The sequence below is a fragment of the Arabidopsis lyrata genome, assembly GCF_000004255.2.
Source record: "Arabidopsis lyrata subsp. lyrata unplaced genomic scaffold ARALYscaffold_4, whole genome shotgun sequence".
Classification (NCBI taxonomy): domain Eukaryota; kingdom Viridiplantae; phylum Streptophyta; class Magnoliopsida; order Brassicales; family Brassicaceae; genus Arabidopsis; species Arabidopsis lyrata.
Genome location: NW_003302552.1, coordinates 3066091 through 3092254, shown reverse-complemented (window position 1 = coordinate 3092254; position 26164 = coordinate 3066091). Strand labels below are relative to the sequence as shown.

Below are 26164 nucleotides of genomic sequence, written 5' to 3'. Positions count from 1 at the left end.
GTGCTACCAAAATTGATTTCGGAAACACAATCGGCTTTTGTAGAAGGACGATTGATTTTAGATAATATTCTTATCGCACAAGAGATGTTCCATGGGTTGAGAACTAACCCGTCATGTAAAGGAAAATTCATGGCAATTAAAACGGATATGAGTAAGGCTTATGATAGGGTGGAATGGATTTTCATAGAGAAGGTTTTAAGAAAATTGGGTTTCTGTGAAAAATGGATTAAATGGATAATGTGGTGTATCACAACGGTCCAATATAGAGTTCTCCTTAATGGACAACCTAGAGAACTAATAGTACCAGAGAGGGGTTTACGACAAGGAGACCCGCTCTCACCTTATTTATTCATCCTTTGCACAGAAGTGCTAATTGCGAATATTCGGAAAGCTGAACGGGAAAAATTAATTACGGGTATCAAAGTAGCAAATAATGCATGCCCTCCGGTTTCACATCTATTATTCGCGGATGATAGCTTATTCTTTTGCAAGGCCAACAAAGACCAGTGTGAGGTAATTTTGGGAATTTTAAAGAAGTATGAAGCGGTCTCAGGGCAGCAGATTAATTTTTTTAAATCCTCGATTCAGTTTGGACATAAGGTAGATGATGATATTAAGGAATAAATCAAATCTACCTTAGGTATCACTAATATCGGTGGTATGGGTTCTTATCTTGGATTGCCGGAGAGTTTAGGAGGATCTAAGACAAAAATCTTCTCTTTTGTCAGAGAGAGACTACAAACAAGGATTAATGGGTGGTCGGCAAAATTTTTATCAAAAGGGGGAAAAGAAGTGATGATTAAATCGGTAGCTGCAGCATTACCAACTTATGTTATGTCATGCTTCAGATTACCAAAAACAATCACTTCTAAACTTACTAGCGCGGTTGCAAATTTTTGGTGGAGCTCAAATGGTGATTCTAGAGGTATGCACTGGATGGCTTGGAATAAATTGTGGAATAGCAAATCGGAAGGGGGACTAAGATTCCGGAATGTTGAAGATTTTAATTCAGCTTTACTAACAAAACAATTATGGCGGTTGATCACGGTTCCAGATTCTCTTTTCGCAAAGGTGTTTAAAGGACGGTATTTTAGGAAATCCAATCCTTTGGAAAACATAAAATCATATTCTCCATCATATGGATGGCGGAGTATATGTTCAGCTAGATCTCTGGTTAATAAAGGACTTATTACAAGAGTCGGATCTGGGACATCCATCTCGGTTTGGGAGGATCCCTGGATTCCAACTCAATTCCCGAGACTAGCAAAAAGTAATGGCTCAGTTGCTGACCCATCTTTAAAAGTTAACGACCTTATAGATAGTCGGACGAACTTTTGGAATATTGATCTCTTAAAAGCGATCTTTGATCCAGAAGATGTTGCGCTTATAAGCGCCATACATGTGGGTGCGCCTACAAAAGAAGATTCTTTGGGTTGGCATTTTACAAAATCCGGACAATATACAGTCAAATCGGGCCTAAAGCTCTTATTCTCTGTTGAGTCATAGTTCGTGTAAGTCTACCACACGGTTAGAAAAGTTGGAGACAAATTTAAATTTTTTTGGCCCTGATATCAATCCGTTAAAAGCACATTCTTGGAAAGTGCAGTGTCCACCTAAGATACGCCATTTCTTATGGCAAATCTTAGCAGGTTGTGTACCGGTTACGGAAAATTTGCGAAAACGAAGAATTGATTGTGACACAGGATGTGCTAGATGTGGCGCACCAGAGGAAACGATCAATCATACAATCTTTCAGTGCCACCCGACACGACATATTTGGGCGCTTTCACAGATTCCTACGGCTATGGGGATTTTTCCCACGGAATCTAATTTTGCTAATTTGGATCACTTATTCTGGAGAATACCTTCGGAATTTGATTCATAAGCATTCCCATGGATTATTTGGTATATTTGGAAAGCAAGGAACGAAAAAATCTTTGAAAATATAGATACAGACCCCATAGAGGTATTACGATTAGCGGAAAAAGAGGCTCAATTGTGGCAATCAGCTCAAGTTGACCTCCATAACGAAAATCATGGTTCTGTGGATCTGGTAAATCGAATTCGAGTGAGGGATGTTTCACTTGAGTCGAATTATTCCGGATATCGTTGTTTTGTAGATGGATCATGGAAAGGAAGTGATAAGTTCTCCGGTACATGGTGGTTCTGTACATCGTCAAATGGAGATCCACCAACCATGGGAGCTGCGAACCTCCGTAGAAGTCTATCTCCACTACATGCCGAAGTCGAGGCCCTTCTCTGGGCGATGAAGTGTATGATTGGTGCAGATAATCAAGAGGTAGCGTTCTTTACAGACTGTTCAGACCTGGTGAAGATGGTGTCTTCTCCAACCGAATGGCCGGTGTTTTCAGTGTATTTGGAGGAATTTCAGAGCGACAAGGAAGAGTTTTCATTTTTCTCTTTATCTTTAATTTCTCGTAGAGCTAATACTAAAGCGGATAATCTGGCTACAGAACCGCTTCATATCACATATGTAAACAACATTCCTCAGGAATGACTCTTTTGAGCTCTAATTAATTTCGGATGACAAAAAAAAAAAAGTAAAGCATGAGACATTATTTGACTATTTTGTAGACAATTAGAGTAATTTAATTTGTCTTCCTAAAGTTTGTCTCTTTTTATTTTAACACATTCATAACACACATATATAACACTATATAGCAGTATCAAACAATTATATAATAAAGAAAACTTTAGTATTTTCAGATTAAATAATAAACTATATAAGTAATAAATATAATTTTTATCCCACTAATAAAACTTACTTAATTTTGAACTTTAAGATAGTAATTTACATGTATCTCATGTATTTTTATACGAATAACATGTATCTTATTCGTATAAATACTTAGTCATATAAAAGCCAAATAAATACTTTAGGAAATATTTAAATAAAATTATTATTAAAAAGAAAAAAGCAAAATAATGTTTAATTTCACGGGATGAGGTTATATGGTGGGACGGGTTTGGGTCGATATTAAAACGAAACGGTATAACACGGGTGAAATCCTAAAATTAACAATTAAAAGGTGTCGATGAAGCAAAAAATTAAATAGGTGTACAATGTCCCACATTGCTTAAAAAATTGGGCAATGGTTCAGAGTCATACTATAACAATGATTAAAATGATTCTGGATACGAATGAGGAGGAAACTTGATTTATCATGTGTCCAAAATTAAAAATGCTATCCATTTTACTCCAGTTATGTATTGTAAAGAATTGAAGCTTTTATAAAGTTTCAAAATATAATAAATATTTAATCTTTATTAAAAACTAAATATTATAATTATTTAAACTTTTAAAAAAGTCTAACTTTATTAAACGTTTTACATATTAATAATATTAAAACTTTTATGAAGTTTCAAATATTATAAATATTTTAATTTTATAAGAATTTACAAGAAGTTTAAACATTATAAAAATTTATAAAAGATATTAATACGAGACGGTATACTACGGGTAAAATCCTAGATATAACAATCAAAATATGGTTATGAAGTTTGGGTCGATATTAAAACTTTTATGAAGTTTCAAATGTTATAAATATTTGAACTTTATAAAAAAAAATACAAAATGATGTTTAATTTCACGGGACGGAGTTATATGGTAGGACGGATTTAGGTCGATATTAATAAGAAATAGTATACTACGGTGAAATCTTAGAATCAACAATCAAAATACACTTATAGAATCTTAAACACTAAACAAAATAAATACAAGTTAAAATTTTGAGTTTTTAGTTATAAAATATCGTCATGCGGTGTACCATATATCTATAGATCATTCTAAAAAAAATAATTTTTTTATTTAGTAAAAATTTAAACCCGAGGTGTACCATAGGTTAATATCTAGTTTATTACATGTATATAAGAAAACGCAAAAGATTTCTTAAAAAAAAAAAAGACACACAATAGTTATAAATATTAATTTATTGCATGGCTTATGGGTTTTAGACTCGGCATGGTGATCCATCGTCGAAATGGTAGCAGTAGCAATCTAATTTTGTCGTCTTTGGAAGTATTAGACATCTTCCATTATTATAAGATTCTACTGTAAAACACGTCTCTTTGCACACCGCATTGCCATTTTTTTTCTTACAAATGTCATGTGGTGTATTGGGCCTAATGGGCTAAGTCGGTTTAGTATCTGATTAGGTTAGCTTTATACGCAAGTTGTAACTTATATATAAGCTAAACATGTTGTACCTTAAACCTTAAGAAATCAGATTTATACAATTGAAGGTTTCTTGACATGGTATCAGAGCAAGTAACCTAACTACAACAAGGTTGTTTGCTCGATTCTGTGATCTAAATTCCGCTACAAGATCACTCTGATTTTTAATCTCAAATCTCTTTAATTTTTTGACCTAACTTTCAATATTCTCTCGGTTGAAAGCTTCTTCTTCTTCTTCTACGATGGCTACATCATCCTCCACTTCGTCCTCCACGTCCTCTGCCTTGACTGAAGTGGTGGCTCAGCCTCGTGTTGAAACTCGGCGAACAATATCACCGTATGACTTAACCTCCAATGATAATCCCGGTACTTTAATCTCAAAACCTTTGCTGCGTGGCCCAAATTATGACGAGTGGGCAAACAATCTCCGGCTTGCACTCAAAGCTAGGAAGAAATTTGGCTTCGTCGATGGATCTATACCTCAGCCTCCGGAAGACGATGCCGACTATGAAGACTGGATCGCAAATAATGCGCTTGTGATCTCTTGGATTCGTTTAACCATTGAAGAAACTCTCTCCTCTTCCGTCTCTCATATTCACAATTCTAGCGAGTTATGGACACATATCCAGAAGAGGTTTGGTGTGAAAAATGGGCAACGGGTCCAACGTTTAAAAACAGAATTAGCAAATTGTAGACAAAAGGGGCTAGCCATTGAAACGTATTATGGAAAGCTCACGCAGCTTTGGGGTAGCTTGGCTGATTATCAAAGAGCCAAAACCATGGAAGAAGTGAGGAAGGAGCGTGAGGAAGACAAGTTGCACCAATTTCTCATGGGACTTGACGATGCTTTGTACGGTTCAGTGAAATCAAATTTGCTTTCTCGGGTGCCTCTGCCTAGTCTTGAGGAAGCATACAATGCATTGTGTCTTGATGAGGAATCCAAAAATCTGAGTCGTGACAATGATGTAAGGGAAGACGGCGTCAGCTTTGTAGTTCAAACAAATGTGGCTCGAAAATTTTTTGAAAACAGAGGCAGCTCTGTTTCGTGCACAATATGTGGTCGCACCGGTCACATAGCTGATAACTGCTTTCGGAAAATAGGCTATCCTGAGTGGTGGGGCGAGAACACAAAACAGAATTCGAATTTTCGAAATAAATCAGGAAATCAAGCTGCCAAAGGAAATTCAAATTCTAGTGGTATGAGTCAAGGAAGAACAACAACATCTGTGGGATCGATGATGGGCAAGGGTTCAACTTCTGCTCAAGCCAATCATGTTTCCACAGCTTTGCTAAACACTGCCATCGCAACAAAGACTCCTTCTCTAACCTCTGCGGATCGTGTTGGTATAATTGGTCTCAGCAATGAAGAGTGGAATTCTGTCGTCAACGCTCTTGCAAAACGTAACTCTCCGCCGGATGATACTCCCTCCGGTAAGTATTTTCTTGAGTCATGGATTATAGATACGGGTGCTTCTAATCATATGACAGGGACACTTAATTTTCTACACGATGTCCGCATCATGCCTCCGGTTCTTATTAAGCTGCCGGATGGTCGGTTTACAACAGCTACAAAATGCGGTTCAGTGTCTCTTAGTTCTGCTTTGGGTCTTCAAGATGTGTTTTTTGTTGATGGATTGAAGTGTCATCTTATTTCCGTCTCACAGTTGACTAGAGAACGCAGCTGCGTATTTCAGATTACTGACAAGCTGTGTATTATTCAGGATCGCATCACCAAGACCCTGATTGGTGCGGGTGAACAACAGAATGGACTTTATTTTCTAAGAGGAGTGGAAGTTGCTGCAGCTGCTCATTCAGTGGACTCATCATCCGTTGAAGTTTGGCATTCTCGTCTCGGACATCCCTCTTCTAAAGCTTTAGATATGTTAAAGTTTTTGGATTTTAGTACTAAGTTTGATTCCAAGGCGTGTGACATTTGTATACGCGCTAAACAGACAAGAGAGTCTTTTCCTTTGAGTTATAATAAGACAACCGTTGCTTTTGAACTGATTCACTGTGATCTTTGGGGACCATATCACACCTCCTCTATTTGTGGTTCTAGATATTTTCTTACGATACTTGATGATTATTCACGAGCAGTCTGGATATATTTGCTTCCTTCGAAACAAGAAGCACCGACACAACTTAAGAACTTTCTTGCTCTCGTCGAACGTCAATTTTCAACTCAAGTAAAGAAAATTCGTAGCGACAATGGGTCCGAGTTTATTTGCTTAAAAGATTTTTTTGCTCAAAATGGGATTCTTCATGAGACATCTTGTGTTGGCACACCTCAGCAAAACGGACGCGTCGAAAGAAAACATCGTCATATTTTAAATGTAGCTCGTGCTCTCCTTTTTCACGCTAGCCTTCCCACAGAATTTTGGAGTTATTGTGCTTTGACAGCCGGTTACCTCATTAACCGTACACCAACTCAACTTCTTGGTGGCAAAACTCCTTTTGAACTCATCTACAATCGACCACCGCCAATGAATCATATGCGAGTGTTCGGGTGTTTATGCTATGTCCATAATCAAAGACATGGAGGAGATAAGTTTGCCACTAGAAGCAACAAAGCAATTTTTGTGGGATATCCTTTTGGCAAAAAGGGTTGGCGTGTTTACAATCTTGAAACCGGCAAAGTTACAGTCTCACGTGATGTTGTATTTTGTGAATCAGAGTTTCCTTTTGCTACAAAAACAATCCAGTCTTCGACTCCTCAGCTCAATACTTCCGTCAACGATATATTCACAGAGCCGGACAGTTCTGATCTTATCAGCCCTGTTTCACCATCTCCTATTAACTCACCTGCGTCATCGCCTGCAATTTCAGTCTCAGAACAGACCCGCACTGAAACTCAAACCGAGAATCCGTCGTCAAACTCAAACTCAAACAGACCCGACTCTGTTTCTTCAGCTCCTGCTGCTGGCATTGACAAATCTGTGATCACCACTCCTCACGAGATTGATAATGCTGTTGAATTAATCTCACCACCGTCATCGGACATTTCCACTACCGCCGATGATATTACTCCTGAACCAGAAAAACTCGGGTTTGGATTTCGAAAGAAAGTCCCTCCCGTGAGACTTGCTGACTACGTTACATCTCTGCTTCACAACCCGTCGCCGTCCGTGACACCATATCCCATTGATAACTATGTCTCCAGCTCACAATTTTCAGAAACATACCAAGCTTTCCTTTTTGCTATTACTTCAGGAGTTGAGCCAACTAACTACCAAGAGGCTATTTTAGATGAGAATTGGAGATTGGCAGTGAAAGATGAAATAGAAGCTTTAGAGGACAATGGAACATGGACTGTTGAAGATCTCCCACAAGATAAGAAACCCATTGGATGCAAATGGGTGTTCCGTCTTAAATACAATGCCGACGGTACACTTGAACGTCATAAAGCTCGGCTCGTGGTTCTTGGAAATAATCAAAAGGAAGGAATCGATTATTCTGAGACGTTTGCTCCGGTTGCTAAGATGATCACTGTTCGAACATTTCTTCAACAAGCTGCGTCTCTTGATTGGGAAGTTCACCAAATGGATGTCTATAATGCGTTCCTTCATGGTGATCTCGAAGAGGAAGTCTACATGAAATTTCCTCCTGGATTTCGTACAGATGATAACACTAAAGTCTGTCGTCTTCGCAAATCGTTATATGGATTAAAACAGGCACCTCGGTGTTGGTTTGCAAAACTTGGCTCCGCTATGAAAGATTACGGTTTTCAACAGGACACCTCCGACTACTCTTTATTCATTTATGCCAACGACAATTCTCGGCTTCATGTGCTAGTTTATGTCGACGATCTTATCATCACAGGCAGCTCCATTCATCTCGTTAATGAGTTCAAACACTACTTGAGTTCTTGTTTTCGTATGAAAAATTTAGGCATATTGCGTTATTTTTTGGGCATTGAGGTAGCTCGCAGTCCCGCCGGCATTTATCTATGTCAACGCAAGTACGCTCTTGAGATTATTGCTGAAACCGGCCTTATGGGAGTCAAGCCTGTAACGTTTCCCTTGGAGCAAAATCACAAGCTTGCTCTTGCTAATGATGGTGATTTTTCGGATCCTACACGCTATCGTCGTCTTGTTGGCCGTCTCATTTACTTAGGTAATACGAGACCCGAACTCTCATATGCCATTCATATTTTGTCACAATTTATGAACGCTCCCAAGAATGCTCATTGGAATGCCGCTCTTCGTGTGATACGATATTTAAAGAACAGTCCTGGTCAAGGTATTCTACTTCGCGCCAACACACCTTTGACATTAACTGCTTGGTGTGATTCGGATCACGGCTCTTGTCCACTCACTCAACGTTCTCTCACTGGATATTTTGTTCAACTTGGTGACTCACCATTGTCTTGGAAAACTAAAAAGCAAGATGTTGTCTCTCGTTCTTCGGCCGAAGCTGAATATCGTGCCATGGCCGATACCGTAAGTGAACTTTTATGGCTTCGTGAGCTACTGCCGACTCTTGGTATTGAGGTTCCTGCACCTATTACTCTTCACTCCGATAGTTTGTCTGCGATTATGTTAGCCGCTAATCCCGTGTTTCATGCTCGAACGAAACATGTTGGTCGCGATGTTCATTTCGTACGGGATGAGATTAAACGTGGTGTTATAGCTACAACTCATGTCTCCACGACAAGTCAGTTAGCAGACATTATGACGAAGGCATTGGGACGTAAGCAATTTGAAGATTTCCTTGTCAAGCTGGGTGTTTGTAACCTCCACACTCCACCTTGAGAGGGGGTATTGGGCCTAATGGGCTAAGTCGGTTTAGTATCTGATTAGGTTAGCTTTATACGCAAGTTGTAACCTATATATAAGCTAAACATGTTGTACCTTAAACCTTAAGAAATCAGATTTATACAATTGAAGGTTTCTTGACATGGTGCTGTCTTGCTTCGTATTTTCTCACAATAAGCTGTCACTCTTTCAGCATATCCATTTTGTATTCCTGATAACGTAAGAAGTATTTAAATCAATTTAATTAAGATGTATAATTTAGTTTTATTGATTAGATCTTAATAAAAACAAACTTTTTATTGTAGAAAAAACACATGACTTGGACGGGATAGTTTAAGAAATTAGGTTATAGATTTGTGATGTCATGTTTAAAGGGCTTGTTCGAAAAGTTGTTTTGTTTTTAACAAAACACTTCAATGCTCTTATGATATATGTTTGCAAAATGTAAATGTATATGTCAAATAAATATTTAAATTTTCAATTTTATTTATATTTATCATTTAAAATAATATAATATTTTAATTTAAAATGCCAAAACTTATGAAACTATTTGAGCAAATCTTATTATATAATGTTTGATCCTTCAAAGTTGGTAATTAACATGATCGCAACACTTGATAATAAGATGATTGAATATTTTGGCATGTGTAAGAAAATATAATATATATAAAATTAATAATTATAAAAAAGGAAAATTATGTTAAAAAGATACAGAATTTTTTTTAAAAAAAGAAGGAAAAATCTGTTAAAAATATAAAAACAAAATTATACAGCAAAATTATTAATCATAAAATGAAAGAAATTGTAATTACTAATTTTTATATACTTCACTTCTAAAGTATTTTGTAAACAATTATACAATAATTATGGCTTAGATGAAATGATTGTTTATAATAAACTTTACCTGTCGAAATTAATAAAACAATCATTAAACTGACGACGAACACGACACCATTTACACGGCTAGCCATTGTTCTTTGTTTTCTTTTTAGGTTTTGTTTTCTGCTTATGAATTAGATGAAATGGTGAATGAATTTAGTGAAACATTTAATTCTTCTATATAAAGAAATTTTGTTTCTTTTTTTAGAAGAAAATACAAGGTATTCCATAAACAGTGTTTATAAAACACTAAAAATTAGGAGAAAGAAAAGGAAGTTAATGACCTCGTATTTTTTATATTTTTGGCTTTTTTTTTTAATTTCTAATCAATTTTTTTCCTTTTGACTTGTAGAGAGTAATTGCGTTTCTAATTCACTAAAAAAGTTTTTGTTTTTGTAAGGCCATTCTAATTTTGTTCAAAACAAATTTATATACATCTTTAACATTTAAAACGAAAAACCAGAACTCAAAGGTTGAAACTAGAGGTATTGACTCTGGATTTTGAGTTTTAGATTATTTTTCTGTGTATCAAATTATCAGTGTAGCCTATTTAGAGATAAGAGATGTGAGTGAACTTTAGCAACACCAAAGGACAAAAAGAAAATGCAAAATCTTCCATGGAACAAGTTAATGTCAAAACTAAGAAGGCCAATTTAATTAAAGTAGTTGGACTGCTTATTTGAGGGTGTATTTACTCCTTTCATCTTTATCTTCATCTTCATTAGAAGGCGAAGCCAAAGAAGACGACCTGAGCTCGAACTATAATTTACTTAGGTTCAAAATGAATTATTTTTGGTTACTCTGCAGTAGTTAGGAGTTTACTTAACTCAGTGAGTTTACTTCTCCTATTACCTTTTGTTGTAGCCATAGTTTGTAGGCATTTATTGATTTTACTTTTGCTTGGTATCTTCTCTCCATTGTGATTAATCCTTGGTAGTAGGATAGAGTTTAAGCCACATTTTATAACTATACCAATATGGCAATATATAGAGTATCTACTACAAAAGTCAGGAACTTGTTGCTTAGTGTCTGTCTTAAAAGCTCTTCCTCTGTTTTTTGGTTTCTGATTTAACTTCATGGCAAGCAAATACATGATCACATGCTTCCTATTTCATTCTCTGATCTATAAATTAATAACTAAAGAAGCAAATAAATTTTTCTCCATCGGAAGACCAAGAAGAACGCAAGCAGTCCGGTTAGTACATGAAAACTCAAATCTTTTAATAAACATAGCATATGTATTTGGACACGGGTCATGAATATTTTGGGATCATATGTTATGTTCTGCCCCGGAGAAATTAATTTCACATGTAGTTTTACGGAGTATCATTTATATATGTTGAAATTAATTTACTCAAGTTGAAAAGTCAAGCAATGTGGAAATTCAAATTTGATTGTCGACTGAACTTTTGTCTACAGTCTACAGAGTATAACATGTGAAATATGAATCGAAACTTTTCTCTTCGTCTTAACAAAAAAAAAAAAAAAATTATGAATTGAAAGAGAGGATGAGGGTACTTTTTCTCTTCGTCTTAGTTCTTCAGCTTTCTTCTAAATATGAATCGAAACTTTTTTCGACAGAGCCGTTTAAGATATCTACTCGAAGAAACATCTTGTCCTCAACTTTGCATTGGTATCTCGGCGTATGGCACCATATGTTTCCTCAGGAAGTGGTATGGGTTGCGAATAGAGACAGCCCACTCTCCAAGCCCAACGGAACCCTCGAAATCTTGGATAACAACCTCGTCCTCCTTGATCAACACGGTACCCGTGTCTGGTGGACCAATGTGACCAGCACAAATCTCATGAAATCGCTAGTGACTGGAGAGCTTCTCGACAGCGGAAACTTTGTATTGAGATACATCAACAACGACGACTCTGCTAGAGTTTTGTGGCAGAGCTTTGATTTTCCGACAGATGTTTTACCGGTATGAAATTTGGCTGGGATGCCAAATCAAACATAAACAGAGTTTTGAAATCTTGGAGAAGCCTTAGTGATCCTTCTCCCGGGGAATACACATACGGAGTTGAACGTCATGAGCTCGCGCAAAGTTTCATTCGGAAGAAAGGTGTGCCAACATTCCGGAGTGACCCATGGAAGACAAAAAATGACGTAGAATATGAAAGTGGAAATTTAACCTACACGACATACCGCATTACCGTGTAAAAGTCTTAATAAGACAAGGATGAAGAGAAAATCTTTATTGAATATTTCTGCTTAAAGGATTACAATGATAAGAAAGGGTTTATATAGAAATACCCAAAATAGAGACTCCTAGGTCACACGTCACTAAGCACACATCACGACAGGGGAACAAAGCGAATCAAATCTGTTGTGCAATTGTATTTTGTGAGCTGTGACGCCTGTACGGAGATGAGCTGGAGCCGTCGTACGGTTTGACTGTGAGGATTTGTTACCGTTGCAGGATGAGGACGAGATAACGACTGTGGGCTTGCTGGGCTTGATATTTTGAGAAAGGCCCAATGCCTTGTCTGGTCCAAACGCAGAAAGCAGAGCTTCTGGTTGAGGCAGAGTATCTCTTTGATTAATACACCCCCTCAAACTTGGTGTGGGAGGCAGGACAACGCCAAGTTTGTAACGCAAGTCAAAGAAAGGCTGTTGAGGTAGCGACTTAGTGAAAATATCTGCGAGTTGTTGAGCCGCAGGTACATGTTTCACGATCAGAGCTCCCAAGGCAACACGTTCCCGAACATAATGGAAATCCACATCAAAGGCTTTAGATCGATTGTGCATTGCAGGATTAGCAGTAAGATAAACTGCAGAAAGGTTGTCGCAGTACAGTTCAGGCGTGTCAGGTTGAGAGATTCCGGCTTCTCGAAGTAAAGATGATAACCATTTGAGTTCAGTTGCAGCAATAGACAATGTTCTGTACTCAGCTTCTGTTGAAGACCTTGAGACAGTAGGATGTCGTTTAGCAGACCAACTGATGATGTTTGTGCCTAGAAAAGTACAGAAACCACCAACTGATCTTCTTGTTTCTTTGCAGTTAGCCCAGTCACTATCACTGTAGGCTCGCATTGTGCTGTCTGTATTGGATGAAAGATTTAATCCCATTTGTACAGTACCCTTGAGATATCTCAGAACACGTTTGAGAAGATTGAAGTCAGCTACAGTCGGTGAATGCATCTTCTGGCAGACTAGATTAACAGCAAACTGTATGTCAGGACGAGTCAGAGTAAGGTACTGAAGTTTACCGGCTAGGCTTCGAAAATATGTAGGGTCTGAAAAGATTTCTTGTTGTCCAGGGACTTTATCTAGCTGCAGTGGTAGAGGTGTTGGCATAGGAGCACAATCAGCCATTCCGGCTGCAACCAAAAGATCAATGGCATATTTTTCTTGATGTAAAAATAGTCCTTCAGAGTGATAATGTGCTTGAATCCCAAGGAAATAGTGTAACAGCCCCAAGTCTTTCATTCTGAACTCTTTGTTGAGTGAGGCAAGAAGAGTTTTAAGGAGCTCACTGTTATTTCCTGTAAGCAACATATCATCAACATAAAGTAAGAGGAACATTAGGTCTTTACCTTTCACATATACAAATAGAGATGGGTCTGAGTAGGTGCAGGTAAAGCCAAATTCAAGCAGATATGAGCTGAATTTATCAAACCAAGCTCTTGGAGCCTGTTTTAATCCATAGATTGCCTTGTTTAACTTGCAAACATAGTCTGGTCTATCTTGATTCTCAAAACCAGGAGGTTGATACATATACACTGTCTCCTTTAAATCACCATGTAGAAAAGCATTCTTGACATCGAGTTGCTTAATTTCCCATTTGTTAAGTATTGCCACATGTAATATAGATCTTACTGTAGCTACACGAACAACAGGGCTATAAGTCTCTATATAGTCCACCCCTTCTTCTTGTTCATAGCCTTTTGCTACCAAACGAGCTTTCAATCGATCAAGAGAACCATCTGCCTTTAATTTGGTTTTAAAAACCCACCTGCAGCCCAAAGGAGTAATATTTGGATCAGGAGGAACTAAATCCCATGTATGAGTTTCATGAAAGGATTCAACTTCTTCTCCCATAGCACTAGTCCATCCTTCATCCTTCAAGGCTGTTTTAATTGTTTTTGGTTCAGGGTAGTTGCTTTTAACAGTGAACAGGGCATACTTTGGATTTGGCTTGATGATCCCTGCCTTAGCCCTGGTAATCATAGGATGACTAGGTTCTTGAATATTCTCTTCTTGTTGGAATGGTGAATGTATAGGAGAGTCATTATCACTGATAATCGAATCTTCTGTTGATTGGACGGAGTTTTCTGAAACTGCAGGTGAACCCGGAGGAGAAGTCTGAAGTGTAGTGTTCTGAGAGATTGCAGGAGAAGGGAGGCTGTTGCCTATAGGAACAGAATCAAGGTCTGCCGTACACCCAGTACCTTCTTCTCTTACAATTCTAGAACACTCTACTTCCTGCAAATTGTTAAAAACTGCATAATCTTGAGAATCTTGAGATGATGTGATATTGATGTCTTCTCTAGGCTGAAAACTAGATTGCCAAGCTGAGAGTAGAGGAGACTCTATAGAGGAGACTTTGTTTCTATATATATCTGCAAAAGGAAACTTAGTTTCATCAAAAAGAACATGTCTATTGACAAATACCTTGCCTGTAGGAGGGTGGTAGCATCTGTAACCCTTATACTTTTCATTGTACCCGGTGAATACACACAAAAGGGACTTAGGATCAAACTTGTTGTGTTGATACGGTCTCAAATTTGGATAGCATGCACAACCAAAAACACGCAATGATGTGTAGACAGGAGGCTTGCCAAGAAGAACTTCATAAGGACTCTTCTGACCAGGCAAAACTGAAGAAGGTAAGAGATTACACAAGTAATTGGATGTGTAGAAAGCTTCTACCCACAAATGATGAGGAACCTTTGCTTGAAACATCATAGATAACCCCAACTCTGTAATGTGTCTATGCTTCCTTTCAGCTAAACCATTTTGCTCAGGAGTGTAAGGACAAGAAATGAGTTGTTTAATGCCACAACTTGTTAAATGGGACACAAACTGCTTGTTGATGAACTCACCCCCTCCATCACACTGAAACATAGAGATTTTCTGTTGAAGTTGATTCTCAACCATCTTTTGGAAGCTTAAAAACACAGAGTAGAAGTCGGATTTGAGACGCAGAGGATAAAACCATGTGAATCTTGAATAATGATCAATTAAGATTACATAGTAACGAAAACCCTGAGGAGATACAACCGGAGAAGGTCCCCATAAGTCACAGTGAATTCGTTCTAGAGGTCTACTTGAAACAAAATTAGAAGAAGCAAAGGGAAGCCTGCAAATCTTTCCCATTTGGCAAGCATCACACAAACTGTGGCTTGTCTTATTAACAACTATGGCCTTATTCCTTGAAAGCTGTTGAAGAACATCTTGATGAGGATGACCTAGCCTCATGTGCCACACCTCATCACTTGTAGCTTGTTGTCTTGAAGAGTAACAAGCCATAAACTGCGGATTCTCCAACAGGTACAGATCATTATGTCTGACTCCTTTGGTGAGGAGCTGTCTTGTCTGTTTGTCCTTTATAACCACACCATCAGAATCAAACTCAATTGCACAAGGATAATCTGAAGTAAGCTTTGAAACAGATAACAAAGACTTGGTGATATTTGGACAAACAAGAACATCACGTAAAGGTATATTACCTTGATTACCTGAGAGAACTGCTGAACCAATGTGTGTTATAGGAAGAAAATCACCATTACCAACAATCACAGAGTCTTCACCACTATAAGGCTGAGCTTCTTGAAGTTGAGCAATGGAGTTCGTGATGTGAGAAGTGGCTCCAGAGTCTGTTACCCAGGGATTTGAGTGAGCATCTGACACACGCATAGCAGCAAAAGCTTGACTAGGATCTTCACTCTGATAAGCATGGTCAAAACGTTTGTAACACTTATAAGCAGCATGACCATACTTGTTACAGATCTGACAAGTTGGTCTGGTTCCAGAATCAGAGGAAGAGCCATTAGAGATTTGTTGATGGAAACCTCTTCCCCTTGTTGAATAGTTGTTTCGACCACGATAGCCACCAGAACGTCCTCCACGACCCCGATTTGAGTAGTTTGTATCAGAAGCAAAGGCCAAGTGTGGTGAAACAGCCGGACCCTCTGAATACTTAAGCAATTTGTCTTCATAATTTATCAACTTAAAGACAGCATCTTCAAAAGACATAGGAAAAGTATCTATGGAGCCTTCTATCATAGTGGTAACAGGAACATATTCTTTACCTAAACCATTCAAAACTCCAAAGATCTTTTCATTTTCAGGAACAGGACAACCAATGGAATCAAGCTGATCACAGATTTGCTTAACACTGTTCAAGTATTCAGCCATAGATTTGCCCTCCTTTGAAACAGAGTTTAAGCGTCGTTGCAAATCACTTTTCCTAGAAGCTGAGACTCGATTGTATTTCTTAGCTAGAGAGAACCATACCTCTCTTGATGTGTGTAGACCGTAGACAGAACGAAGTGCATCCTCAGACAACGAACCGAGAAGCCAACCCATAATCTTCTGGTCATTCTGAACCCAAGTAAGGAACTCCGGATTTGGCGACTCAGTAACCACGTCTCCATGTCGAACAGATCTTGTAGCATTAGGGCATGGATTTCCTCCATTAACGAACCCGAGTAACTTTTGATTGTTTAACCAAGTTTCAAACTGTATCTTCCATAACAAATAGTTGGAAGAAGAAAGCTTTAAGGTAACACAATGAGAAAAACGAAGAGCGGAAGAGTCAGAGTTGTCAGCCATGGATGACCAAGCTCTGATACCATAAAAGTCTTAATAAGACAAGGATGAAGAGAAAATCTTTATTGAATATTTCTGCTTAAAGGATTACAATGATAAGAAAGGGTTTATATAGAAATACCCAAAATAGAGACTCCTAGGTCACACGTCACTAAGCACACATCACGACAGGGGAACAAAGCGAATCAAATCTGTTGTGCAATTGTATTTTGTGAGCTGTGACGCCTGTACGGAGATGAGCTGGAGCCGTCGTACGGTTTGACTGTGAGGATTTGTTACCGTTGCAGGATGAGGACGAGATAACGACTGTGGGCTTGCTGGGCTTGATATTTTGAGAAAGGCCCAATGCCTTGTCTGGTCCAAACGCAGAAAGCAGAGCTTCTGGTTGAGGCAGAGTATCTCTTTGATTAATACCGTGACCAAAGAGGAGGTCACCTATTTCTTCAGTATCACCAATGAATCCTTCTTCTCAATATTGAGAATGTCTTATAGCGGCGTGTTGAAGAGGTATACGTGGATTCCAAAACCACAACAAATGTGGAAACGATTGGATAGTCTTTTACCACGTGATACATGCGGTTTATACAATAGATGTGGAGCTTATGGTCTGTGTGACACAAACACATCACCAAACTGTGTTTGCATCCATGGGTTTCAGCCGAGAGACAAAGAAGCATGGGATTTGCACGACTGGACAGGTGGTTGTACGAGGAAGACACCGTTGAACTGCTCTAGGGATGGGTTTGAGCAGCTCAGGACAATGAAGTTGCCTGATATTACAAAGTCTATTGTGGACAGGAGTATTGGGTTGAAGGAATGCCATGGCAAGTGCATTGGGAATTGTAATTGCACTGCGTATGCTAACACGGACATGCAAAACGGTGGTTCAGGTTGTGTGATTTGGGTGGAAGAAATCCTCGATCTCCGAAAGAACGCGATTGCTGGTCAAGATCTTTTTGTCAGATTGGCAGCCACTGATATCTGTAAGCAAAATTTATCTCTGTTTTTTTTTTTTCATATGAGTTCTTATGGTTTCTTGATGATTTGAAAAAAGAATGTAGAACATTATCATTGGAAAACTGACTATCGTAACTTGTGATATAAATTTAAAAACTGTTCTTTTACTTGTGTTTTTAGCGACAGCACAGGTAAAGAAAAATAAAAGAAAATTGAGTTCAAAAGTCATTATCTTGATTGGTGGAGTCGGCATTGTGCTTCTTCTGGGTGTCATTTTCATATTGTTCTGCATTTGGAAAAGAAAGAAGAGGATGCCAACAAGAGTAATTGCACCACTACCTATTGGTATTCTTATGATGTTTCTTTTATTTTTATCTTCTTTTCTTCTGTTTGAATCGAAAAATAGTTTAAAAAAGATCATCATATTCATATAGGGGGTTTACAATGTGCACCCATGGACCTTGAACATATTGTCAATGCCACAGAAAAGTTTTCTGATTGTAACAAGATAGGACAAGGTGGTTTCGGTATTGTGTACAAGGTATAAACTATAAAACACTCTAAAATATATTATATATATACAAAATCTGTCATTGGGCTAGATAGATTCCGTGTAACTTATTAAACACGTACGTGGTAACAGGGTATTTTACTTGACGGGCAAGCAATCGCTGCTAAAAGGCTGTTGAAGAGGTCAGCTCAAGGGATCGAAGGATTCATCACCGAGCTGAAACTGATCGCGAGCTTTCAGCATATCAACCTCGTCAAACTAGTTGGATATTGCTTTGAGGGAGGTGAAATGATACTACTCTTTGAATACCTGGAAAACTCAAGTCTCGATACTTATATTTTCGGTTAGTGCCTCACTTGTTTTTACAAGCTAGCTTTATGAATGCTTATTAAATATGAATGCTTATTATTTGGAAATAAAATTTAAATTGATTTGGTTGCCTAGACAAAACCCAAAGCTCTAAGCTAGATTGGGAGAAGAGACTCGATATTACCAATGGTATTGCTCGGGGACTTTTATATCTTCACCAATATTCTCGGTATCGGATCCTACACAGGGATTTGAAGCCGAGCAACATCTTGCTTGACAAAGATATGGTCCCAAAGATCTCGGATTTCGGGATGGTCAAGCTCTTTAAAAGAGATGAGACAGAAGCTAGTACAACGAAGATGATCGGAACTTTGTAAGCATTTAAAACACCGCCAACATTTTCAGTTTTGGAAATAGAATAATTCTGCTAAAGTTTCACAAAAATGTGTTTACTGTTTCGCTATGCAGCGGCTACATGGCTCCGGAATACGTGATAGACAGGAAATATTCTGTAAAGTCTGATGTCTTCAGTTTCGGAGTCTTGGTTCTTGAGGTTATCTCTGGAAAGAGAAACGCAGAGTTTTACTTGAACGAGGAAACCCTTCTTAGCTATGTGAGTTTCACAAATCAAATTCTACTCTTTCTTTTTGTTGTCTGATTGATCAACGCTTTGTTGAAGGATAATCAAATCTCGTATCATATCACATTTACATAAGTTAGTTATTTGTTCAAGAGACACAAGTTGTTTTGTTTTACAGTTGTGTCTTTAGATCAAAGAGTCATGTCTTTTTATTATTACACAAACACAATGTTTCGTTTCATATAAGTATAGATCGAGTCTTTGTTTTTTACATATACAACAGAGTGTAATACAATCAAGTTTTCAGATCAATAAAGTCAATTACATTCATACTCTGTTTTTTTCTTTCACTATCGTAAACACAAAACTCAAAACATTAACATGGTATCAGAGCTATACGATTGAGAGGACAAGAGAGAAACACTAAAAGGAGAGAGAGGCAACAAAGAGAGATCGTATACGTCTTAGCAATAAGCCGAGACGATGCAAGGCTCCTCACATCAAGTGATCCCTATATTCAATGGGGAGAAGTACGACTTCTGGAGCATTAAGATGGCAACCATATTCCGAACCAGAAAACTATGGTCAGTGGTTGACGAAGGCGTGCCGGCTGAACCGGTGCAAGAGGAAGAAACCCCTGAAACTGCAAGAGCAAAGACGCTCAGAGAAGAAGCAGCGGCGAATGATACGATGGCTTTGCAAATTTTGCAAACTGCCGTAACGGATCAAATCTTCTCACGAATTGCAGCAGCATCAACATCAAAAGAGGTGTGGGATGTGTTGAAGGACGAATACCAAGGTTCTCCACAAGTCCGACTGGTTAAACTTCAATCACTGCGTAGAGAGTACGAAAACCTGAAGATGTATGACAATGACGACATCAAGACATTCACCGATAAGTTAATTGTTTTGGAAAATCAATTAACGTATCATGGTGAAAAGAAAACAAACTCTCAACTCATACAGAAGATACTCATCTCTCTCCCAGCTAAGTTCGATAGCATTGTTAGTGTCTTAGAGCAAACTCGTGATTTGGATGCACTAACAATGTCAGAACTTCTTGGTATCTTAAAAGCACAAGAAGCAAGAATTACTGCAAGAGAAGTAAGCACAAAAGAGGGAGCATTCTATGTTCGTACCAAAGGAAAAGAATCCGGTTTTAAACAAAACAACACCAACAGCCATGTCAATCAAAGCAAGAAGTGGTGTGGTTTTCACAAGAGTAACAGTCACACAGAAGAAGAGTGTCGAAACAAACCGAAGAAAGACGATCATGGCAAGAATCAGAAGAGTAACATCAAGTGTTACAATTGTGGTAAGATCGGCCACTACGCAAATAAGTGTCGCTCAAAGAAAAAGGAGAGGGCACATGTAAGTCTCGAAGAAGAAGACTCAGGTGATGAAGATCACATGTTGTTTAGTGCAAGTGAAGATGCAATAACAACAACAAGAGAAGACATTTGGTTGGTAGACAGTGGATGCACTAACCATATGACAAAAGAAGAAAGATACTTTTCAAAGATTGACAAAAGTATCAAGGTTCCGATCAAAGTCGGAAATGGAGAAGTAGTCATGACAGCCGGTAAGGGAGATATTACCGTCATGACAAGCAATGGCAAAAGAATCATCAAAAATGTTTTCTTAGTGCCTGGTTTGGAGAAGAACCTACTAAGTGTTCCTCAAATCATCTCAAGCGGCTATCAAGTACGTTTTCAAGACAAACGATGCATCATCCAAGATGCAAAAGGCAAGGAGATCATGAATATTCAGATGACGAACAAGAGCTTCAAGATCAAGTTAAGTTCGGTGGAAGAAGAAGCCATGACAGCAAACACGCAAATGGAAGAAACATGGCACAAGAGACTTGGCCATGTAAGCAGCAAGCGTTTGCAACAAATGCAAGACAAGGACTTGGTAAAGGGATTACCAAGTTTTAAAGTCACACAAGAAGCATGTAAGGCATGTAACCTTGGGAAGCAATCACGCAAGAGCTTTCCAAAAGAATCTCAAACCAAGACGAGAGAAAAGCTTGAGATTGTGCATACGGATGTATGCGGACCGATGCAACACCAATCGATCGATGGAAGCCGTTACTATGTTCTGTTTTTGGATGATTATACTCACATGTGTTGGGTATACTTCCTAAAACAAAAGTCTGAAACGTTCTCAACGTTTAAGAAATTCAAAGCGATGGTGGAGAAACAATCAAATTGTACCATCAAGACGTTGAGATCCGATGGAGGTGGTGAATTCACTTCACAAGAATTCAATCAATTTTGTGAAGAAGAAGGAATCAATAGGCAAGTGACTTTGCCTTACTCACCACAACAAAATGGTGCAGCAGAACGCAAGAATAGATCATTGGTGGAGATGGCAAGAACAATGCTTGTGGAGCAAGAATTACCGCTCAAGTTATGGGCAGAAGCGGTCTATACTTCTGCTTATCTACAGAATCGTTTACCATCAAAAGCGATCGAAGATGACATGACGCCAATGGAGAAGTGGTGTGGACACAAGCCAAACGTGTCACACTTAAAGATGTTTGGAAGTATATGCTACGTGCATATTCCAGATCAAAAAAGGAAGAAGCTAGACGCTAAGGCAAGGAAGGGAATTCTTATTGGCTATAGCAATCAATCCAAAGGCTATAGAGTCCTTATCTTGGAGAATGAGAAGATTGAAGTATCAAGAGACGTGGAGTTTGAAGAAAATAAGAAGTGGGATTGGAACAAGCAAGAGGAAGTAAAGAAGATCTTTGTTCTACCCATCAACGATCCACAAACATCACAAGTTCAAACCGGAAACACCACTGGTCCGTTTTTGGTTCAAGAAGATAATCATGATGAAGATAGAAGTGATGGAAGAGGAGAGACATCCGAAGAAGATATGGAAATGTTAACGGCCAAATTTGGATCTATGCATGTTAATGCACAAAGAGAGAGATCCGAAGCTACAAAAAAATTCAGATCTATGCAAGAGATCATGAGAGTAGCACCAAGGGTGGACATTGAGGAAGCGGCTGAAGTCATAGAAGCTTGTCTCGTTGCAAATGAAGAGCCACAAACTTACGATGAAGCTTGTGGTAATGAAGAATGGGAAAAAGCCATGAATGAGGAGATAAAGATGATCGAGAAAAACAGAACGTGGCAACTAGTAAACAAACCAGAGAAGAAGAATGTGATAAGCGTGAAGTGGATCTATAAGATCAAGACAGACGCAAGCGGAAATCACATCAAACACAAGGCAAGACTAGTTGCAAGAGGTTTTTCTCAAGAATATGGTATCAATTACCTTGAGACATTCGCCCCTGTCTCAAGATATGATACAATACGAGCCTTACTTGCGTATGCGGCTCAAATGGAGTGGAGACTGTATCAAATGGATGTGAAGTCAGCGTTTCTAAACGGAGAGCTTGAAGAAGAAGTTTATGTCACACAACCACCTGGGTTTGTGATAAAAGGCAAAGAAGAAAAGGTGTTAAGGCTTTACAAAGCTTTATATGGTCTTAAACAAGCCCCACGAGCATGGTATGGAAGAATAGATTCTTATTTCATTCAAAGTGGTTTTGAAAGAAGTATGAATGATGCGGCTTTGTACATCAAGAAGAAAGGTGTAGACGTGTTGATTGTTAGCTTATACGTCGATGATCTCATCATCACTGGAAGCAGCACTCATCTCATCAACACATTCAAGAAGAACATGAAGGACGAGTTCGAGATGACGGATCTTGGTTTGCTAAATTACTTTCTTGGAATGGAAGTAAACCAAGATGATCGTGGCATTTTTCTTTCACAAGAAAAATATGCAAACAAACTTATTGATAAGTTTGGAATGAAAGAAAGCAAGAGTGTGAACACTCCACTTATACCACAAGGAAAAAGAAAAGGAGTAGAAGGTGACGACAAAGAATTTGGTGATCCAACTAAGTACCGGAGCCTTGTTGGAGGATTGCTCTATTTGTGTGCATCAAGACCTGATGTGATGTATGCAAGCTCTTATTTATCAAGATACATGTCATCACCACGCATAAAGCATTATCAAGAAGCCAAAAGGGTGTTAAGATACGTCAAGGGAACATTAAGCTTTGGAGTATTCTTTACAAGAATAGAGACACCAACGTTAGTTGGCTACTCGGACAGCGATTGGGGTGGTTCTCCGGAAGACAAGAAAAGCACCACAGGTTATGTATTTAGTCTTGGATCGGCTATGTTTTGTTGGCAATCTTGTAAGCAGCAAACGGTGGCTCAATCAACGGCGGAGGCTGAGTACATCGCCGTATGCGCAGCGACAAACCAAGCCATATGGTTACAAAGACTCTTTGAAGACTTCGGTTTAAAGTTTGAAGAAGGTATTCCCATATTATGTGACAACAAGTCAGCAATAGCAATTGGAAGGAATCCGGTACAACATAGAAGAACGAAGCACATCGAGATCAAGTATCATTTCGTGAGAGAAGCCGAGCACAAAGGACTCATTCAACTTGAGTATTGCAAAGGAGAAGATCAACTTACTTGAACGAGGAAACCCTTCTTAGCTATGTGAGTTTCACAAATCAAATTCTACTCTTTCTTTTTGTTGTCTGATTGATCAACGCTTTGTTGAAGGATAATCAAATCTCGTATCATATCACATTTACATAAGTTAGTTATTTGTTCAAGAGACACAAGTTGTTTTGTTTTACAGTTGTGTCTTTAGATCAAAGAGTCATGTCTTTTTATTATTACACAAACACAATGTTTCGTTTCATATAAGTATAGATCGAGTCTTTGTTTTTTACATATACAACAGAGTGTAATACAATCAAGTTTTCAGATCAATAAAGTCAATTACATTCATACTCTGTTTTTTTCTTTCACTATCGTAAACACAAAACTCAAAACATTAACATGGTATCAGAGCTATACGATTGAGAGGACAAGAGAGAAACACTAAAAGGAGAGAGAGGCAACAAAGAGAGATCGTATACGTCTTAGCAATAAGCCGAGACGATGCAAGGCTCCTCACATCAAGTGATCCCTATATTCAATGGGGAGAAGTACGACTTCTGGAGCATTAAGATGGCAACCATATTCCGAACCAGAAAACTATGGTCAGTGGTTGACGAAGGCGTGCCGGCTGAACCGGTGCAAGAGGAAGAAACCCCTGAAACTGCAAGAGCAAAGACGCTCAGAGAAGAAGCAGCGGCGAATGATACGATGGCTTTGCAAATTTTGCAAACTGCCGTAACGGATCAAATCTTCTCACGAATTGCAGCAGCATCAACATCAAAAGAGGTGTGGGATGTGTTGAAGGACGAATACCAAGGTTCTCCACAAGTCCGACTGGTTAAACTTCAATCACTGCGTAGAGAGTACGAAAACCTGAAGATGTATGACAATGACGACATCAAGACATTCACCGATAAGTTAATTGTTTTGGAAAATCAATTAACGTATCATGGTGAAAAGAAAACAAACTCTCAACTCATACAGAAGATACTCATCTCTCTCCCAGCTAAGTTCGATAGCATTGTTAGTGTCTTAGAGCAAACTCGTGATTTGGATGCACTAACAATGTCAGAACTTCTTGGTATCTTAAAAGCACAAGAAGCAAGAATTACTGCAAGAGAAGAAAGCACAAAAGAGGGAGCATTCTATGTTCGTACCAAAGGAAAAGAATCCGGTTTTAAACAAAACAACACCAACAGCCATGTCAATCAAAGCAAGAAGTGGTGTGGTTTTCACAAGAGTAACAGTCACACAGAAGAAGAGTGTCGAAACAAACCGAAGAAAGACGATCATGGCAAGAATCAGAAGAGTAACATCAAGTGTTACAATTGTGGTAAGATCGGCCACTACGCAAATAAGTGTCGCTCAAAGAAAAAGGAGAGGGCACATGTAAGTCTCGAAGAAGAAGACTCAGGTGATGAAGATCACATGTTGTTTAGTGCAAGTGAAGATGCAATAACAACAACAAGAGAAGACATTTGGTTGGTAGACAGTGGATGCACTAACCATATGACAAAAGAAGAAAGATACTTTTCAAAGATTGACAAAAGTATCAAGGTTCCGATCAAAGTCGGAAATGGAGAAGTAGTCATGACAGCCGGTAAGGGAGATATTACCGTCATGACAAGCAATGGCAAAAGAATCATCAAAAATGTTTTCTTAGTGCCTGGTTTGGAGAAGAACCTACTAAGTGTTCCTGAAATCATCTCAAGCGGCTATCAAGTACGTTTTCAAGACAAACGATGCATCATCCAAGATGCAAAAGGCAAGGAGATCATGAATATTCAGATGACGAACAAGAGCTTCAAGATCAAGTTAAGTTCGGTGGAAGAAGAAGCCATGACAGCAAACACGCAAATGGAAGAAACATGGCACAAGAGACTTGGCCATGTAAGCAGCAAGCGTTTGCAACAAATGCAAGACAAGGACTTGGTAAAGGGATTACCAAGTTTTAAAGTCACACAAGAAGCATGTAAGGCATGTAACCTTGGGAAGCAATCACGCAAGAGCTTTCCAAAAGAATCTCAAACCAAGACGAGAGAAAAGCTTGAGATTGTGCATACGGATGTATGCGGACCGATGCAACACCAATCGATCGATGGAAGCCGTTACTATGTTCTGTTTTTGGATGATTATACTCACATGTGTTGGGTATACTTCCTAAAACAAAAGTCTGAAACGTTCTCAACGTTTAAGAAATTCAAAGCGATGGTGGAGAAACAATCAAATTGTACCATCAAGACGTTGAGATCCGATGGAGGTGGTGAATTCACTTCACAAGAATTCAATCAATTTTGTGAAGAAGAAGGAATCAATAGGCAAGTGACTTTGCCTTACTCACCACAACAAAATGGTGCAGCAGAACGCAAGAATAGATCATTGGTGGAGATGGCAAGAACAATGCTTGTGGAGCAAGAATTACCGCTCAAGTTATGGGCAGAAGCGGTCTATACTTCTGCTTATCTACAGAATCGTTTACCATCAAAAGCGATCGAAGATGACATGACGCCAATGGAGAAGTGGTGTGGACACAAGCCAAACGTGTCACACTTAAAGATGTTTGGAAGTATATGCTACGTGCATATTCCAGATCAAAAAAGGAAGAAGCTAGACGCTAAGGCAAGGAAGGGAATTCTTATTGGCTATAGCAATCAATCCAAAGGCTATAGAGTCCTTATCTTGGAGAATGAGAAGATTGAAGTATCAAGAGA

At 38.6% G+C, this 26164-nt stretch overlaps 3 protein-coding genes across 3 annotated transcripts; 2 read left to right on the top strand and 1 right to left on the bottom strand.

The window, feature by feature from the left end:
• Positions 1–4233: 4233 nt before the first annotated feature.
• LOC110229020 lies at positions 4234–6008 on the top strand. Its single transcript, XM_021027726.1, has 2 exons — positions 4234–5626; positions 5917–6008. The coding sequence occupies exons 1-2, from the start codon at positions 4438–4440 to the stop codon at positions 5949–5951; spliced, it is 1224 nt and encodes a 407-aa protein (XP_020883385.1). The 5' UTR covers positions 4234–4437; the 3' UTR covers positions 5952–6008.
• Positions 6009–11177: 5169 nt separating this feature from the next.
• LOC9316668 (S-locus-specific glycoprotein S13) lies at positions 11178–12001 on the top strand. Its single transcript, XM_002880555.2, is given in 2 exon segments — positions 11178–11751; positions 11754–12001. Coding segments are annotated over 2 exon segments (657 nt in total). The 5' UTR covers positions 11178–11336; the 3' UTR covers positions 11996–12001.
• A 5025-nt stretch (positions 12002–17026) lies between these two features.
• Positions 17027–18174, bottom strand: LOC110229019. The gene is given in 2 exon segments (XM_021027723.1): positions 17027–17253; positions 17256–18174. Coding segments are annotated over 2 exon segments (372 nt in total). The 5' UTR covers positions 17433–18174; the 3' UTR covers positions 17027–17058.
• Positions 18175–26164: the final 7990 nt, after the last annotated feature.